This window comes from Thunnus albacares, chromosome 19 (assembly GCF_914725855.1).
Source record: "Thunnus albacares chromosome 19, fThuAlb1.1, whole genome shotgun sequence".
NCBI lineage: Eukaryota > Metazoa > Chordata > Actinopteri > Scombriformes > Scombridae > Thunnus > Thunnus albacares.
In genome coordinates, this window is record NC_058124.1 from 15860274 (window position 1) to 15878171 (window position 17898).

General features: G+C 38.3%; 2 protein-coding genes, 1 long non-coding RNA gene and 1 other non-coding gene across 6 annotated transcripts; 1 reads left to right on the forward strand and 3 right to left on the reverse strand.

Moving 5' to 3' along the window:
* The first annotated feature begins 421 nt into the window (after positions 1-421).
* LOC122969689 lies at positions 422-12845 on the forward strand. Of its 3 annotated transcripts, none has more exons than XR_006399074.1 (5): positions 422-658; positions 1267-1329; positions 1404-1473; positions 12358-12415; positions 12688-12845. It is a non-coding gene; the product is annotated as an uncharacterized LOC122969689 (long non-coding RNA). The 3 variants fall into 3 exon arrangements; XR_006399075.1 differs by lacking the exon at positions 422-658 and adding an exon at positions 953-1060; XR_006399076.1 differs by lacking the exon at positions 1267-1329 and having other exon boundaries at positions 425-658.
* trnav-cac lies at positions 927-999 on the reverse strand. The gene has a single exon. It is a non-coding gene; the product is annotated as a tRNA-Val (tRNA).
* rplp1 (ribosomal protein, large, P1) lies at positions 2402-5689 on the reverse strand. The gene is made up of 4 exons (XM_044335606.1): positions 5467-5689; positions 3980-4054; positions 3029-3140; positions 2402-2529 (listed from the first exon to the last, which is right to left on the reverse strand). The coding sequence occupies exons 1-4, from the start codon at positions 5536-5538 to the stop codon at positions 2447-2449; spliced, it is 342 nt and encodes a 113-aa protein (XP_044191541.1). The 5' UTR covers positions 5539-5689; the 3' UTR covers positions 2402-2446.
* On the reverse strand, positions 6381-17542 carry clptm1l (CLPTM1 like). Its single transcript, XM_044335605.1, has 18 exons — positions 17194-17542; positions 15280-15505; positions 15046-15140; positions 14096-14285; positions 13749-13948; positions 13577-13655; positions 12914-13031; positions 12698-12792; positions 12314-12398; positions 11234-11337; positions 10866-10931; positions 10307-10357; positions 9833-9915; positions 9677-9711; positions 9476-9531; positions 9175-9219; positions 8879-8994; positions 6381-8778 (listed from the first exon to the last, which is right to left on the reverse strand). Exons 2-18 carry the CDS (start codon positions 15442-15444, stop codon positions 8694-8696), a joined length of 1668 nt encoding a protein of 555 aa, XP_044191540.1. The 5' UTR covers positions 15445-15505; positions 17194-17542; the 3' UTR covers positions 6381-8693.
* Positions 17543-17898: the final 356 nt, after the last annotated feature.

Sequence of the window (17898 nt, forward strand, 5' to 3'; positions counted from 1 at the left end):
ATTTAAATGCAGGATATAATTCAGGAAGCTAAAAATGGTTTAATAATACGGAATAAAACATTAAAGCACATTCTATGTTTGGAAACTGACCTCACTGGATGGGTGAGTATGAAATGTAAATGCTTGGAAACTGTGTGTGACAAAAAAAAGCCTTCCACGAGATGAACTTATTACCTGGAGCTTTCAACTCCAACAGGTGAGGATGACTGTGAGATGCTGTTCAAAGCAAGTATACAAGTATATCAAACATTTAAGTTGTCTGCTAAACCTGGTTATTGGTAGTGATTAGTTAGCGTTAAAGGTCAAAATGATAAAATGTGGCATACATGTAGGAAAATCAGTTTCCTGCTAAGGGCATTTTTGTTTTACATTTGACATTTTGTTAGTTACGGAAGCCGAGAACGGTCGTGCTTGCAATTATTTGGCCGTTCTCAGCTTCCGTAGTTAATTTTACGCTCGTGTTTTTTAGCCGTTAGATACCGCTGATAGAATTAGCCTATATGCTAATTATGCTAACAGGTGAACTTCGGGTGTTTTGCTATGATGAATGCTCACAGTTCCGTAGAAATTTCACAGTTGGCGCTTCAAATTTAAGATAAAGATTTACGCGGTGAAATCCGAGAGGAAACTTGACTCATATTCACAAAAGATTTTACATGTAAGTTATGTAAGGATGTACCGACGCCGGTTGGCGCGTGCTAAATGAATTCACAGAACACACAAACGACGTCAGGGCACTTTTCTCTGTATTTTCTTATGTGTGTGTGTTTGTAAGGGTTAGGCAAGTGGTGGTTATTGTTTGTATAGGTCTCCAGGAAATGAATGTAAGTCTATGAAATGTCCCCAAAAGTGACCAAGGACAATCAGTGTGTGTGTGTGTGTGTAGTTCGGGTTAGTGTGTGTTTGGCACTCAAAATGTGAAAATGTGTTTCCGCCCGGTTTCGAACCGGGGACCTTTCGCGTGTGAGGCGAACGTGATAACCACTACACTACGGAAACCTGTAATTATTTGTGTTGAGCCACATCAATTTAAAGGGATAATGCCCAGAAAAATTGTAGGGTATGTAATAGTGTTATTTTACGACATATTCAGAAGAGTGAGAGCCACCGACAGATCGTTACACATAGTAGATCCGGGAAACATTACCTTCCAGGAGCTAAACCCCGCTAGCAAACACGCGGAGTCATTTGACGTTTTCAAGATTTTCATCGTTGCTTTCAAAGCACCGTGGGACCGTTATTCACTCACGTTCATAACTATTACAGGAGAGAGTGAAGATCTGTTGACTCCGACACAATTACACGGATGGACAGTGGAAAAGTCAAATGGTAAATCGATCTTAGTTTAATATTAAAATCAATTCTGACATACTAGAGATCATGTATACTCCACTTTTCAACAGAGCGCCGAAACAGCGCCATCACTTCATTGACTCCCATATTGTGGCCGAAGACGGTATTGCAGCAAGCCTGGTAAGTGAAGCGTCCCAGTCTATTAGTGCAGAGAAGACGCGTGTTCGAGTTGAGTTTCATTCAAAGCAGCTTAAAAACTCCACCAAGCAAGGCAGAGTAGTTGATTATGATTATTACCCCCCAAAAGACAGTGTGAACCATAAACACGGAGAATCAGTTGCACATTTTTTCCTGGCAAAAAACACTGCATCTTGTCGTGAGAGGACATTTCCAATTTATAGCCTATGGTCGTTTTTTTTTTTTTTTTTTTTTAAAGTTTTTGCACACCATAAAGTCTTGATGACTGCAGGTGCGTTGGATCGAAAACTCTTTAATAGAAACCCAAACAATCATGCACTGTCCATCACTTGACCAAAATGTCGTGTTAAAGTGATTTCAAATGATGGAACAGGATTCTCTGGATTTATTTTCAATCTGTAGCTTGTCAGGAAACCAGGAATCATTTTCAATTAATGACAAATACAGCCAAGCATCAGTCTTAAGCCAACAACATACCAACCACTGTTCAATGTATGAGTCAGTTTCATTACACCAGCAATGTGCTGCTCATCATCTCTCAAGTTGTGGCTTTAGATATTTTTGCAGCTTCAACACAACTGTCCCCACTTTACAACACTTGTCCGTTTACCCAACTTCTGCTCCGTTCTCATTAATGTATGTCCCACTACAATTTGCTCTTGTGCCACTCATCCACAAAAAAAAAAAAAAAAAAAAAGTACTCAGCTCATGTTCACCAACTTTATGATAAGATAAAATTTAAAGATGCATCAGCCACTTGCAGTTGAATGTCCCAAAGTCTGTTGATGGAAAAGTCGAATTGTCTATTGTTGCTGCAACATGTTAAAATTATATTTGTAGAGACAGGTAATGTTCGTGTCTTTACCAGAGTATCATGGGGGAGAACAATAAGAGTCAGACAAGTCAGCCATCATTTTTTGTACTTTTATTGTGTTTTCTTAGAAAAACAGCTGTTTTAATCGAAGAGACCGAAGCCCATGTCGTCGTCGGACTCCTCAGACTCCTCCTTCTTCTCTTCCTTCTTCTCCTCCTCCTTGGCTGTAGAGGCAAACAAGATGGTTCATGGTTAACAAATTTTGCAGATTTCACATGCTAGCTTTTGCAGTCAAAGCTATTTTACAGCATTAAGCCTTCAACCAAAAAGATGAGATCAGCTTTTCACAAAGACTTAAAGAGCAGACAGGTTTTCTCTCTTAATAGAGAAAAGTTTACTTTGTTTGCATCACTTGGAGTGGATGACCTTAACCAGTACTTTATTTTACACAGCCACTTTAGTAACCAATTGTCCCCATCTCTACACCTCCAGTGGGCGAGGAATTTGCAATCAAGGCCTTGACCTGCCTGAATTCATGTCAACTAAAATATTTAATCTTTGTTCAGCTCACACCTACAAAAACTTCTTGCAGTCTGTAATTATAGCAAGTATATCCTTTCTACTTCCGATGTGACACAAACAATGACAATTTTCTACAGAGTGTCAGTTAAGTTCCTCAAACTCTCCTCCAATCAAAATCAGATAGATGTTAAATTTATTTACCTGGGGCGTCTCCGGCAGCGGCAGCACCTCCAGCAGCAGGGGCTCCAGCTGGAGCTCCACCTCCGGCTCCGACGTTGCAGATCAGGCTGCCGATGTCAATGCTGGACAGAGCCTACAACACAAACATTCACATTAAATGCTTGCTATGGAGACTGATGCACAGACCTGGATCATTTCAAGACATAACACTATTGAGCTTGTGTACAGTACAGGTCTGTGCTATTAAGTTGCATTGGGCAAACTGCCTCAGTAACTGTTGCAGTAGTGTCAGCAAACAGTACCTGAGTAAAACTGAAATACCAACACAATTCACCACAGTAGTAAAATGCGCTACACAGACCATTTACAAACTAGTTTAAATTTAATATGTACCACCTGTGCTTCAGCCATGTTTATTTGTCATAAGGTTTAAGCATCTGACGCTCTACATACCAATCTTTCAACTGCTCAATTCACAGTAAGCTGATGTCAAACCCACTTAAACCTTTAACTTAAATAAATGGCAGATTAAAAAAAAAAAAGCTACCACTGTACAATACAAACACATTTGAGTCTTCTGCTCGTCTACAGCCAAACCTTTACAGTTAATACGGCATTCATAATTGAACTGATCAAATGTAAACCCAAAGACAGCACTTCTTGTCTATGGACAAATTTCAGAGCAGCTCACTCCAGCTGAAACCTGACTGAAGGCGACTCCAAACTAACAGTCCAAGCTTGTCTCTATTTTACTGAGTACAGCAGTAGCATCTCAGATTCTACTGTTGACATTCAGAAAAGGCACCAAAACTCCAGGAAAGTAACAGAAACTTCTCTAAAAATCCTCCAAGTTATAAACTCAGCATGTGTAACATCCCATGTGAAATTTCACAACTTTACTCTCCAGATCATCACAGATACAAGAGCAGTTTGTGTATCGTGTGTTAACAAGTGTGTGTGTCTATAACTCACCTTGGCAAACAGACTTGGCCAGAAGGGCTCAACAGTGACTCCAGCAGCCTTGATCAGAGCATTCAGCTTGTCCTCCTGCAGACACACAACACACATTGTTAGAAAAACATAATTCATTGATCTTGAGCTAGTACTGATTTAAGACATTACCAGTACAACTAAAACTATGACAGGGTAGGAAGAGATCTTAGTCATTTTTTTACAAGCTGAGGTTTTCCTACTACTACTTTAGATTAATACTTTAGAATCAGTAAATCAAGAGACACGTTGATATGTTTATGTTTGCACATCATTGCAAACTGGATATATTTGGGTTTAAGTGTTGCTTAAGTGAAGTCATTTTCAGTCATTTTTCACTGTTATCTAACAAATTATAGACTAAAACCTATAAAGATTAGTATACAATTAATTACAGATTAATTGCTAGTGAAAATAAGCGTGTTGCCGTCGTCATCTCATTGACAAACTACCATACATCCATCATTGAACCCCCCCCCCCCCCCCCCCCCCATCCCCTCAACCCTCCATCCCTAATCCCTTCCTCAGGTCCCTTAACCCATCCATCATTAAACATCTCAGCTCTCATTCGTTATTCTCACTTAAACTATCTCCACTAAATCCATATTCTTGTTAGAGTGGTCTTGGTTAATGAAGTTTATGATGTTTGCACATCATTGCAAACTGCATATTTGTGTTTTTTTGCTGTTACTGTTACTTAACTGAAGCTATTTTCTATAATTTTCAGTTAACAAGTTACAGACTAAACCTGCAAAGATTAGTATACAATGAATTAGATTCATTGCAAGTGAAAAATAAGCGCGTGTTGCTGCCCTATTAGCGACGTATGTGAAGATGATTTATTAATTTTTACATGATGTCGCGTGCTGTGCCCTGATGATTTTCATTGGTGTGATGTTGTCAAGCATCCACGTGTACCCAGCTGTCAGGATAACACGAGACAACCAGCTGTGCTGTTGTGATAAATGAACTTGAAGAGCAGAACAAATGATGTGGAAAAGTTCTGTACTTAAGTTTACAAAATGCAGTTATAATTTCTGAAAGTTAACGCTGGACTGATGTGCTGTTTAAGCTAGCACCTCTCTCTTGAGTGAATAGGGAATATTAAGATTTGTATTGAGTATTGTATTGAATTATATTATTTAACACATGTGATCAGTAACGTCCCCTGAAAGCAAACTAAGTTTAATTCATGAATGTCACAATTCAGACACTTGTTGCCCTGGTAATAGAAACGTGGCCTAACATTAGCAACCAGCATGCCGCCATTTTAGCTGACAGATGGGATTGTTTTGATATCTACACACCTCAACTCTTATTACAGCGACATAATAGTGTCTTACTTTACCAATATAGCACCCGGTCTCTATATTTTTATTAAGAAGAACTTCCTAGATCGGAGCAGAGCTCCGGAACGTCTATTAGGCTAACGCTAGCTGAACAGTGAGCGGGTGAACCGGGACACTTACGGTGACGGTGACTTCATCGTCGTGGAGGATCAGAGCAGAGTAAATGCAGGCGAGCTCGGACACGGAGGCCATTGTAGATGTTAGATTTTATATTTGTGGCGTCGGATGCCTAAATTTAACGGTGCTAGTCGCCGGATTGGGGGCCTTAGCTTCGGGTGAAGAACCGAGCACCTTAGGCACGTCAACTTCCTGCAGTGGAAAGGGAGGCCAGAGGGCGGGAGCTTGGAATATATACTGTGCGTCGAATTGCGTGTCTGAAACGTCGGGACGCACACAAAATGACGACAGACGTCGCCCGTGATGAATGAATAGATTTTTCTGCTTAATTGATTAAAATTACACACAAACAAAAGCCTCGCTGCTACAGTTACGCACTGGAAAATATAGTTGATTATTTTTTTTAAATAAATGTTCCAATTTTTATCTTTATTTTAATATATTTGTTTTTTATAAGGGTATCACCTTTTGTCAATTTCTATATCACTCTAATATATATATATATATTTTTCCTTCAATTTATTGTCTTTCATTTATATTTAAGTTTAAATACATGCTTTATATGTATGCTTGTATTTTATACCAAAATTATTTGCTTTTAAATCAAAGTTAATATTAAATCAAAGTTAATAATATTATTATTGTAATTTCGCAACAAGAACAAAAACAACAAAGTACAATATGTGCATAAGTTATAACAGGAAATCACTGAGTTTTAAGTTGAATACTAGTTAGTATATATGATCCAAATATGGTGCATTAGACTTGTTGAAGGAGGTAACATGTTTAGAAATTTGACACTGTGTAAGTCTATATGCCTGCTTTGTCTAGTTCCTGCTGCTATAATCACTTGAAATCAAAACTGTGAAGAATATGTACCGATGACAAATGTCTGGAGGTTTTAAAATCACTTCAAATAACATGTTCAGTCAACTTTATTTACATTACAATAAGTAAACCATTTCAAGGCATATTTCTGGTGAATCTCTGCTGGCTGCATTTACACCGGAATAGAAAACCTGCGCTGATCTTTGTAGACAGACCTAATATATCCTCATATCTGAACATGAACTAGAACATAACACAACACAACAACAATCAAAATGTGACAAATGTGTGAATTCAGATGTAGTAATACTTTCTTTAAGTCATATCATTTATAATTTTGCTTCCCAGAATGTCAGTGTCTATTTAAAAACATCAAATGGACCATTTATGGTGAACATATAAAGCTCACAAACAGTTCAAAGAATCACTCTCACATTTGGCACTAACATATTTTCTTGGCCCTGATATTTAAAAAAAAAAAAAAAAAAAAAAAAAAAAATACTCAAGCAGGTAAAACCACAAAACTAGACTGGATGGAAAGGACAATGTGGCTTTCAGTGGTATCCTTCTGTGTTACAGTGAAGCAAAATTCAGTATTATTTTAATGTGTAGACGGAGCAGGACGCTCAGACTGTTCAGCTCAACAGATTCTAGAACTTTCATCAGACTCTGGAATGCTTAGGCAATTTATATAGTCACCACGGCAACAAACTAGAATCTCCTCTTCTACTGCAGCTCAAGATTCTGGAATGTTCAAGCAATTCATACAGTCACCATGGCAACAAATCAAGAATCTTCTATTCTGCTTCTACAGCAGCCATTAGATGTGAAAAGTACATTGTTAAAATTCTTAAAGTGATTTATTTGAAATTTCTGACACAAATTTCTGTCATTTTTAAGCCCTTTTTCAACAGGCAGGTTAAACAGTCATTCATTCTGGAATTTGCCCCGGAATTAACTTGCGTTCGCTTTGTCCACACGATAATTTAGGATAAACACTTTGAAATGTCTACATATTGATACTTTCTATAACAGGTAAATTGTTAACAGCCTTTTTAACAAGGAATTTTTTAAACATAATTTCATATGATTTCTAGAAAAGCACTCCATTTTTTATATTTTTTTTAACTGAGCCAATAACACATCCACTTATGTTTCAGTGCTGCCCAAATTTGCCTATTATATGAGCGTTACTGTAATTATCAGTTTCAAATCAATGTCAGATTTCATGTTCATGAAGTCATATGGAATAACAACATAGAAGTGCCTGAAAAAGTAAATGAATAAAGCTGCCTCCTCATGTCAGCCGAAGCCCTTTGTTCAAGGTAATTAAACCCATTTTTAGTGGATATAGTGCTATAATTTTTCAATGCACAGTATTTTTAGCCCTCTGCAGTCACACAGCCGGCTTCAGTTGCCCCTTGACATGAAAGCTAGCTTGTGTGATATACGGCAGGCGTAAAACAAGCAGCTGGATTATGTAGTCTTAAGGATATTTAATGAAGCCTCTCAGATTAACCAAGTAGCTCTTGTTTTGCGACTGCTAGATATATGTATTTAGAAATTAAGTTTCTCAAAGTGGTCTGAACCAGGCTCTCCTCAAAATGTACTCTGCCAGTTAACTGGAATTTGTAAACACAAATGATTAAAATGACAATAATCCCTTTTTGACATTGCAGTTAATATTCTGACAATACAATATTTACAGAGCTTCTCAAGAGGTGGTTTCAGCTTAAAACAGGAGTGCAATTCAATCTAATAAATCATGTTATACTCCTGCAGCTTAGCACAATTTACAAACACCCAAAGCTGGAAACCAAGGCTGAAATTGACCGTCAGTGATATTAACCGGATGGAGTTGTTCCAACAGATGAGGAATAGTGTTTGAAAAACAGGAAGAACGAAATTTATGGCACAGAATGCTCAAAGTTATCACCAATATTTACTATAGTAGAGTTACTATAGTCATCAGTGTTTTGTTTTTTTTCATACCAAAAGTGAGCAGTGCCTTTTAAACTCAGGTCCATCCATTTCACACCGATCACTTACAAGTTTTTTCAGGTTGTTGCATCGGTTTGAAAAAGATTACAGATTGATCTTATTGATCCTCTGGTCCAGTCACACACTGCAGAACAAACAAACAAAAAAACCTCTCCGGACTGCAAATGGCAGAAAAACAGATGTTGACCTTTCAAAACACTTTGCACTATGGGATGGGATAAAAAAAAAAAAAAGTCGACAAACCACAAGGATGCGACTGGTCCATTTAAAACTAACTGACCAGAAACAAAAACCTTTTTCCTGGTGCCTCTGGACGATTAAATGAGATGAAATCAGTAAAGACCAGCGGACAGAAGACAAAACCAGCAGATACCAAAATAATGGAAGCTCGTCTTTCCTCTCTAGTCCTTGTGAGTCTTTCCTTTGGGTTTTTCATCGTAAGAAACTCCATATTCATTTACTCTCGTCTTGTCCACTGGGTAGAGCCTGACGAAAGAGGGAGAGAGAAGCAGAGGGTTGATTATGTTTCATTGTAAACTCAGGAAATGAGCATCATGTGCATGTTTGTGTTTGCACGTGAGCGTACCATCTCTGGTAGAGGTAAATGAGAAACACAACATCATCTCTGAAACAGGCCAGTCTGTGAGATGTTGGCATGGTGATGATGAAGGCAAACACGTCGTCAATGAAGGTATTGAATGCCTGGAAACAATAAATAAATATTAATCTATTAATTAAAAAACTAATAATCCTAAATAGTAAAGATATTCAGTGAATGTGACTCAATATTTGCGCGCGTCTGAATCCAAAACTTCATCCATTTGTTAAAACATGTTCATGAGCGAATCTAAGCGAATAACTGGAGCTGCTGTGTGTTCTCACCTTGTACATAAAAGCTTTCCAGGGCAGGTGGGCCACAGATTTCAGCTGTTGAATGAAGAACGGAGCAGAAAGTTAGTGAAAGTTTGAAATGATAAAAAAAATAGAAGTTGAATCAAATACAGAGGATGATACTGATGGAGTTATGTTTCTAGTTTAACTCAAACATTTGCTCTTTTTTTGGAGTGTCACCATCTTTCCCTGAAGTATGAATCAAAATTTGAGTCCTAAAGATACATATACTTTCTTTTTAAAATATTAGGAAACATAAAACACACACACCACACAGCATCTATGAACTGACCTTATAGTTGACAAAAAGTTGAGGAAGCATGAAGAGGAAGCCAAATGCATATACACCTGTGACGGTCAAAATGAGAGGAATTTATTGAGATTATTATGATTATGTCGGTAAAGCTTTTTATTTTCAATCAGATCATGTAAAATCAACAGCGACACAGATGTAACAATCCACTACTGTTTTATATATAGTGTTACAGCTTACCGTTCACCAAACTGTTGATCAACCATGAGTACCAACTAAAACATGAAGAGAGAAAGACAGTCAAAACAAGTAATCCATGGAAAATTGATGACATCAGTATCAAATGAGTAGTTATCGTGTTTGTGTTTAAATGTTGTGCTTGTTATGAACACAAACCTCTTGTATCGTAGGTATATCAGAGCGTACACAGCTCCTCCAATACAAAGCGGGTACAGGAGGTATGACAGATACTTCATGGCCTACAGAGAAACATAAAAACAGTCCAGTAAATGAATGACCTTATTATAAATGACATGAAAAATAGTACAACTATCTCAGTGGAACACTCACTCACTTTTAGATACCATTATAAGGCTAAGATAAATGATGTTTTTGTGATTTGGGTGACCCTTCAAAGAATAAGTTATGTACTATAATGCTGTCCAAGGTGTCACAATTATAGCAAACATTCAGACTTTTTAAAAATGCTCGTCTCCACAGTTTAAGATGTCACTAGCACACGCTTTGGTGCTCATATTATATTATTGATTGTTGTAGAAAGTAAGTGTAAAGTAGAAATGTGTCATCACAGCTGCTCTGTTAAGTGTTAGGTGTGTGTGTGTGTGTGTGAGTGAGTACACTGTGTCTCACCAGAGTATCGTACTCTTCTGTTCTCCTCTCCGATTCATCTAGTTTGCCGAACTGTGTTGCAGAAGAGAAACAAATACGCAGATTTACATTTGGCACACGTCTCCTTAGAGTATGAAGCTGCAGTCACAAACAGTATTTGTTCAGTGTAGCATTATCCTCTTAAAGCCATAACAAGGCCTATCACTATATCCATCACAGTTATGGCGTACTCACACTACTGAATCATAATATTTATTTAGTTTATTCATTCATCACAACCTCAAAATGTGGCTGTAATTCCAGTTATCCGCTCTGCACTTTCATTTCAACTCACAGTCATTTAGGAGACAGCTTTATGACAGCAGCACACAGAGAAAATAAATAAAATTTACTAATAGAAAGCCATGCAGCGAGAGGGAAAACCGTCCTGAAGGTCCACATATCAATTCATTTACCATCAACCAGTAGTCAGACACTGCAGAGCATCCTACACAGGCTTGATATGATTTATACTGAGTGCTTATGATACATGGCAGGTAATAAAAAATGAGATTTTCCAGTCACACACACACAAACCTACCAGGAACGTTGGTTTGCCTCCTTTCCAGAAAACCTGAATCTTAAAGGCCTTCTTCACTTTCCATACCTGCAACAATAAAAAATCCCCACAGATTGATCAAAGACAGTGAGTCAGAGTTATTTATTAGACTCAATCGCGGTTAAATTATCATATCTACCATATGACTGAAAATATTTCCAAATTCAAGTTTTTAAGAATGGCATTACATGAGTTTAAAGTGAGGGAAAATATGATAAAAATAAGTTCTCTTTTCACAGACATCACAAAAGCTTTTATTCTAAACAAGGGTGAATGACTGTATGTGGGCTTGTGTGTTTATGTGCACTTCAAAGTGCTTTTGTGTGCGTTTCCACTGTATTTGTCCTTACCTCAATGATCGAGCCAATGCCAGCAGGTATGAGGACAAGCAGGCTGGTCTGCTCATCAAACAGGTAGAGGAAAATCACTATGGTGCTGAAACACCGCCAAAGCACTGGAAGACAAAACATAAAATGTGATACTGTAGCGGTCTCTTCTCAGGTTACTGAATCTGATTCTGGTGAATCATTTGGTTCAGATTACAATCAGATTTTCTCTAGATAGCATTTCTGTGATTTTCCACTATTAAGATGTGGATTCACTCAGTTCCAGTACAGGATAGAGGTCCAACAGAACCATTAAAAAACCAGAATCAACCAGAATACTGCACATGTCGTAGCATGTGTTTTTGTTTATACTGCTGCAGGTGAAATATTCAACAGCAGTATTTTGCACATGACTCTTTCCGTTATCTGTCAGCAAGCATGCAGAGCGTCTCTTACTCTGTTTCGCTTTTTAATAAATCTGAGAATGTAAAAGTGAACAGAAAGAAGCACAATGCAACAACTGGCCACACAGTAGTCCAGATTCACCGATTATGCTACAACACACCGCTTATGCCTGGTTTCTTATAGATTCACTTGTATGTTTTACATACTGTTCATGGTCTATTTAATCAGTCAAAATAAACATATAGCATGCAGGTAAATCTCTATTCAGGCTTTTCCATCTTTGTAATCTGCTTTACATTTATTCCCTGTCTGATATTGTGTATTGCATTGTTTGAATAGTGTACTAGAAGGCAGAATATGGCATGTTTATTAATTATTCTTCTTTTAGGTTTCCATTAGCTTCCACAAAGTGGTTGCTAGTCTTCCTGGGGTTCACACAAAAACAGAAACAATAAAACAAACAATTTAAAAAAATGACAGTGATCAATAAAACATGAAAAAGCAAAACAAGCCAAATATAAGACAATGAAAGTGAAATAACTCAACATATTAAAAGGTAGACAATAAAAAGAAAGACAACATTGTAAACAAAAATAAGTAGAAACAAAAAACAATAATAATCAAAAAGGTTACAAAACCGCAATAACTGAAAGTAACATGTCAGCAGAGAGTAAAGCTGTGTTCTGTTATGTTGTTTACCTGCTTTGCTTGACATTCCCACCATGCTTTTCTTCTGTTTCCAGAAGCTGATGTCATTCTTGAAGGCCAGGAAGTCAAAGAGGAGCTGCAAAACATGACAGAGTGAGTTTTCTGTCAGTTACAGTTCATTGTTCATAGTTCTATTATCTCTACACCTGTGGACACTTTTGTCCAGAGCAATGTACAAATGAGGTAAACTGCAAGCCACAGTAGATTAAGGAGAAGCCTCAACACTCCACGTTCCAGCTGACATAAGTGCGGGTGCATGAACATTTAAGTGCCTAGCAGCTTTTTACAAACACGTTACCTAAAGCAGACAGTACGTAGATTCATCGCTTGCGTAACTGTTTACACTGTATTTAATGGCTCTGCAGTCAGACTTACATGGAAGGCGGCTACAAAGAAAGTCAGAGCCAGGAAGTACAGGTTGGTATCCACAAAGATCCCTTTAATCTCATCAGCATCCTTCTCGGTGAAACCTGCAGCACACAGGGACATAAACGGACACATGATATTAGGAGGGAACGGCTCCTGGACAGAACTGTGTTTAAGTGTGCGGGTGAGAGAAAGAGAGAGAGAGAGGGAGAGAGAACGTCATACCAAACTGCTGCAGAGAGTAAACAGCGTCTTGCATGTGGATCCAGAATCGCAGTCTTCCCAGAGAAATGGAGTCATAGGAGATGGTCAGAGGAAGCTCCATGGAGGTACTGTTGATCTCCTACAAACACACACACACACACACACACACACCCCAATAATGAGTTTCTAAGGTATTTATTTAGACACACATTAATATTCTGGTTCCATGCTCTTAAAAGTCTACTAGTGATTTGACAAATCAGACTTTAATCGTCATTTACAATAGGTTTAATGATGTCTTAACACCAGTAAGGTATAATCATCCATACACTGCTTTTTGTAAAGGTTCCTTTCCTTGTTTTTTTTCTGTATTTCGCTGCATCTCTGTGATATTCAGCTCAGACTAGGTTTGGCTTTAAATTATTCTGAGGCAGGACACTATTCACGGCTTGGGTCACTGGAAACAAATCAGATAATCAGATGCCCGGGTCATCATAGCAGCCTTGAATCATTGGGTTATAGTATAACTGTTTGCACTCTTCCTCTAAAAGAGTTCAAATGGAAGATGAATTTAATGCATTTGAAAATCTGCCACAGGGAAACTATCAGTTCCAGAAGATTACATAATATACTTAAAAGTAGTAAGTATATTATGTAATAATATATTTAAAAGTGAAAGCTTACCACGAGGTCCTTGACCCGGTTGCTGAGCTCATCAACAAACAGCAGAGGTAGATACACCATCTTCTTATTATTTTGGAATCTGAAACATAAGACAAACAAACAAAAAAATCCTCTGATCAACTCTTGATCTTAAATGAACAAGAAAAACATGCCCAGATCAACAGTATCTTACACTCTGAGGTATCTGTGGACGTCGCTTGGCAGATATTCTCTGTCAAACAGGAAGTGGTCACCGACAATGTTGAGCGTGAGGCGGGTGCGCCAGTGGGAAACTGGGTGATCTGATGTGGAAGTGGGTCCGCTTCCAGCACCTTCCCCTGCTGCAGGATTACCATCACTCTGTTTCTTCTGCTGGGCCTCGTCTTTCTGACCCTGTCAAGTACAAAGACAAGTACATAGAGAGAATAAATCATTCTTTCTATAGAGGTTAAGTACCTAATGTCCTACACGTTATGTTCTGATAATGATGATAATAGAGTGTATTTCTAGAAGATTTAAAAAGATTTTCAAAACCCTTACCTGTGTTTGATCCTCGCCGGATATCAGAGAGATCTCAGGCGGTTTAGGGACCATGTATGTGGTGAGCTGAGCCACCAAGTGGACCTGTCGCGGATCCTGCCATGGAGTGAAACCAGCTTGGTGGACGAATATTAGTGCATATAAAGTGCCGTTGTTGCGGGTCTTCTTAGGTAGGGAGACATTGACTATCCTGGAAGAAACAGAGAGACACACAATCAAACACGCCATCTTGTTACCGCTGTACAGGATTTACAGGATTACAATAAAGCCAGATGAATCTAAACCTAACCTGCAATTACTGTGATGGGCAGTTTCTATTTACTGTGGGCCTGGTTTATTTTTTAATATACTGTATATCAGAATGTGTCTCATGTTTTTTGTCATTTATTCTTTTTTACTGCATTTGTTTTCTACTTTTAACAGTGTCTTCTCTGCCGCTTTATTGTTGTTGTAGTTGTATGTAACTTCTTTTTGCCAACTTGTTTACCTTTGTAAAGCGTCTTTGAGTGCCTTTAAAAATGCTGTATGAATAAAATGTATTATGTTTTCTTATGCATGCATCACACTGATGATTAACTTCATGGTAATATTAACTATACTATCTGACAAACCCAGAAATATCAAAAGGCATTTAATACCTCACTTTTTAACAGTTAAATGAATGTAGGCAGCACAACTATTATGACATTCTCATATAATTAATGATATTTTTTAAAATATTTTTTATATTTTAATCTGAATAACCGTTGGGTTATTTCAGTAATAAACTGCGAGAGCTGATAAACTGTGTTTAAGTTCAGAGTCCATCAACTATTTTACAACCTTGAATCTGACTTAACCAATCAGATCTGTCGACAAGAAACAATTCATTTTATAAAGTTCCTTACAACACCACTGTATTTTTTCTATTTATTTATTTATTTTCTACAAAAAGCAATAATCCCACTAACCTCTCAAACTTGCTGTTGACATCAAAGTCTTCCTCTTTGTGGATCAGAGTATGTCCTCCCTCTGCGTTGGGACGCAGTGCAGTGTAGATACTCAACTGGTAGACACAGAGAGATATTACAGATACTGATGGAGGGAGATGTGTAACACAATCTGCACAATATCATGACTGTATAAAACCAAACCACCCGCAGAGACAAGTGAATTTAATATCCTTCATATTTGGCATCACTGACCTGTAGTTTCGGGTTCCCTGCCAGGAAGGGTGTGATACAGTTGTCACCTTTGGGGCTGTCGCAGGGTTTGGTGTACACTATCCCGTACATCACCCAGCAGGTGTGGAGCACGTACACCACAAACACCCCCACGATCAGACTGGTGAACGATGTTTTCAGGAACATGATGCAAGCGTTGTCTCGTTGCGTTGACTCCCTCGGCTAGCTGAGGAGCAGGGCCATATGTCTGCAAATGAGTCATAGACAGAGGGGTTAGTGTGGAGTAGAGAGTGTAAGTATTTGTTCATCAGTTGGCAGCGGCTTCTCTTATCTCTGGCTGATTAATAACTGGTCATCTGAGAAATTAAATTACACTCCACGGCCGAAAGTATGCAAGTACCCAAATAATACACCCTTACATGGTTGTTGAAGATCTAATTTCCAAATCGGGCATTAATCGCCTCCTCTCTTCTAGTCTTTTCACAAGATTTTGGAGCCTGGCTGCAGGTATTTGCTCCCGTACAGCCACAGGAATTTTGGGAAATAAGGCCAACTACCAAAGGTGTTAAAAGGGGTTGAGCTCATGGCTCGGTGTTGGCGAATCAAGTTCCTCCACACCTAACTAGGAAAATCATTCCTTTATGGTTTTGTGCATGGGGGCATTTTCATGTCGAAACAAGAAAAGAACCTTCCCCAAACTGTTCCCACAAAAATAGAAGCACACTAACAGAGCTGCAATGAGTAGTCAGTTCATCTATTTGTCCATCAAAAGAAAATTTAACTATTTTGATCATTGATTATTCATTTCAATCATTTTTGAAGCAAAAATGCCAAACGTCCTTTGGTTCCGACATCTCAAATGTGACGATTTGCTGCTTTTCTTTGCAATACATGACAGTAAATTGACTGTTTAGGTTTTGGACTGTTAGAGGTCCAAACTCCAGCAACACTTGTTGTATAATGAACTTCTTTCATCAAGATCAGGCTGAAGGCCACACACTGGTCTCATAATAAATTTGTTCTTTATAGTACTAGTATTGCTGGGTTTTTGTTACCTCTTCAGCCTTCTTTCCTTTTCCCATGCACCTTAGAGGTGGGTGTAGTTGTGCCAGAAATCCCTACTCTGGTTTCGGATTGTTTGTCAGACAAAACAAACAAATTGAAAGACATCACTAAGGGCTCTGTGAAATAGCCAATGCCACTTTTTCCACTACTTTTTTAACATTTCATTGAGTAAATGATGAATTTACAAAATAATAAGCATATCAATTAAAATAACTATAACATATCTATTAAAATCTTGGACAACATGCTTGAGACAAGTCTTTTCTCTCTTTTGTGTCAAAGCAACAATCAATTTGTAAAGCCTATCAATAAGTACAAGATATAACAGGCCGAGAACATTTGTCAGACCCTGCTCCTCTGGTTTTGTCATTGTTGAATTTTATATCCAGAGAGCTGAAATGAAAGATGAATGACAGCAGGGCCTCATCTCTAGACATAACATTAGAAAGGGGAAGTAGCTGATAGGAATACAGGTCTTATTGTGAACAGGGCGGCCAGTTATTGACAGGAATGTCACACTTCCACATCTACTACATTGATACATTTGCCTGCTGATAAATAGAAACCACTTATTTGCTGTTTGTGGTAATTTACCACCATTTGATTGTTGATAGACTAGAGGCAATTTAAAGCCATTTAACTTGCTTAAACTAGACGAGACAATGGCTATCAAGTTGTCCATATGTTTGCTAATCACGATCAAAATATTTATTTTCAGATTTTTCTTTAAAATCTGCTGTCTTCAACTCATCTCACACAGTGTCACTGTTGCCAATTTTGAAGCTTTTATACTTTCGTTTCTCTCATAACTCGTTGCATCTCATAAACCGTGTAATAAAAGTAATATGCAGACATTAAGGTGAAACAAACCGGTGACAGGACACTCTCAGCTGGATCATCGGCTGGCTCTCCGTCCGTTCACGTTACACATCCTGCAGGCTTGTTAAACGTGACATCGTTTATTTAAATCCGTCCGCCGTTTTTATCTGAAGTGTTGCTAGCACGCCTGGCCTCTCCATTCAGGGTGGGAAAAAGACGTAACTGTCGAAAAAAAAAAGTTGTCAGCTATAAGCGTGAGGTGGATCTATAATATTTCCGCCATTCACTTCCTGGTTGGTTTCTTTGATGGGATTTGGGAGGCTGGTAACGCGAGACTTCAGGTCACTAAGAGAACACCAGCCCACCAGCCTTACTTTTTTCCAGTCTATGCTTTTCATGGATGTATAAAAAGATGTATATGTGTAGATGTATAAAGAGATGTATAAAAAAGTTCTTTTTATACATCCATGATGCTTTTTTCCCACCCGCATTCCGCTAAGACCCGCCCTACTCTGCCTCTGATTGGCCAGTGCTCGTTGCCTTCGTTGGTTAGATTGGTTAGATTGAGGCATGAGGCGTGGGATGATTGGGTTAAATTAAGAATATCAGGGCCAGAGCCAATCAGAGGCAGAGTGGGGGCGGGTCATCGCAGAATGCGGATGGTGAGGGAAAAAAAATAACGCATTTGAAAAAAACCGTTAGTCTAAAAAAAGCAGCTATTCATCAAATTACATGGAGATGTAGCGACTTTTTTTT

Excerpts from the sequence above, each read along its gene's own strand:
- rplp1 (XM_044335606.1), bottom strand. The coding sequence starts at position 5,538 with ATGGCCTCCGTGTCCGAGCTCGCCTGCATTTACTCTGCTCTGATCCTC. Across the intron at positions 4,055-5,466 it reads ACGATGAAGTCACCGTCACC|GAGGACAAGCTGAATGCTCT; the intron begins GTAAGTGTCCCG and ends GTGTGTCTGCAG. Across the intron at positions 3,141-3,979 it reads GGCCAAGTCTGTTTGCCAAG|GCTCTGTCCAGCATTGACAT; the intron begins GTGAGTTATAGA and ends TTTGTGTTGTAG.
- clptm1l (XM_044335605.1), bottom strand. The coding sequence starts at position 15,444 with ATGTTCCTGAAAACATCGTTCACCAGTCTGATCGTGGGGGTGTTTGTG. Across the intron at positions 9,532-9,676 it reads GATCAACAGTTTGGTGAACG|GTGTATATGCATTTGGCTTC; the intron begins GTAAGCTGTAAC and ends TGACCGTCACAG. Across the intron at positions 8,995-9,174 it reads GGAAAGCTTTTATGTACAAG|GCATTCAATACCTTCATTGA; the intron begins GTGAGAACACAC and ends TATTGTTTCCAG.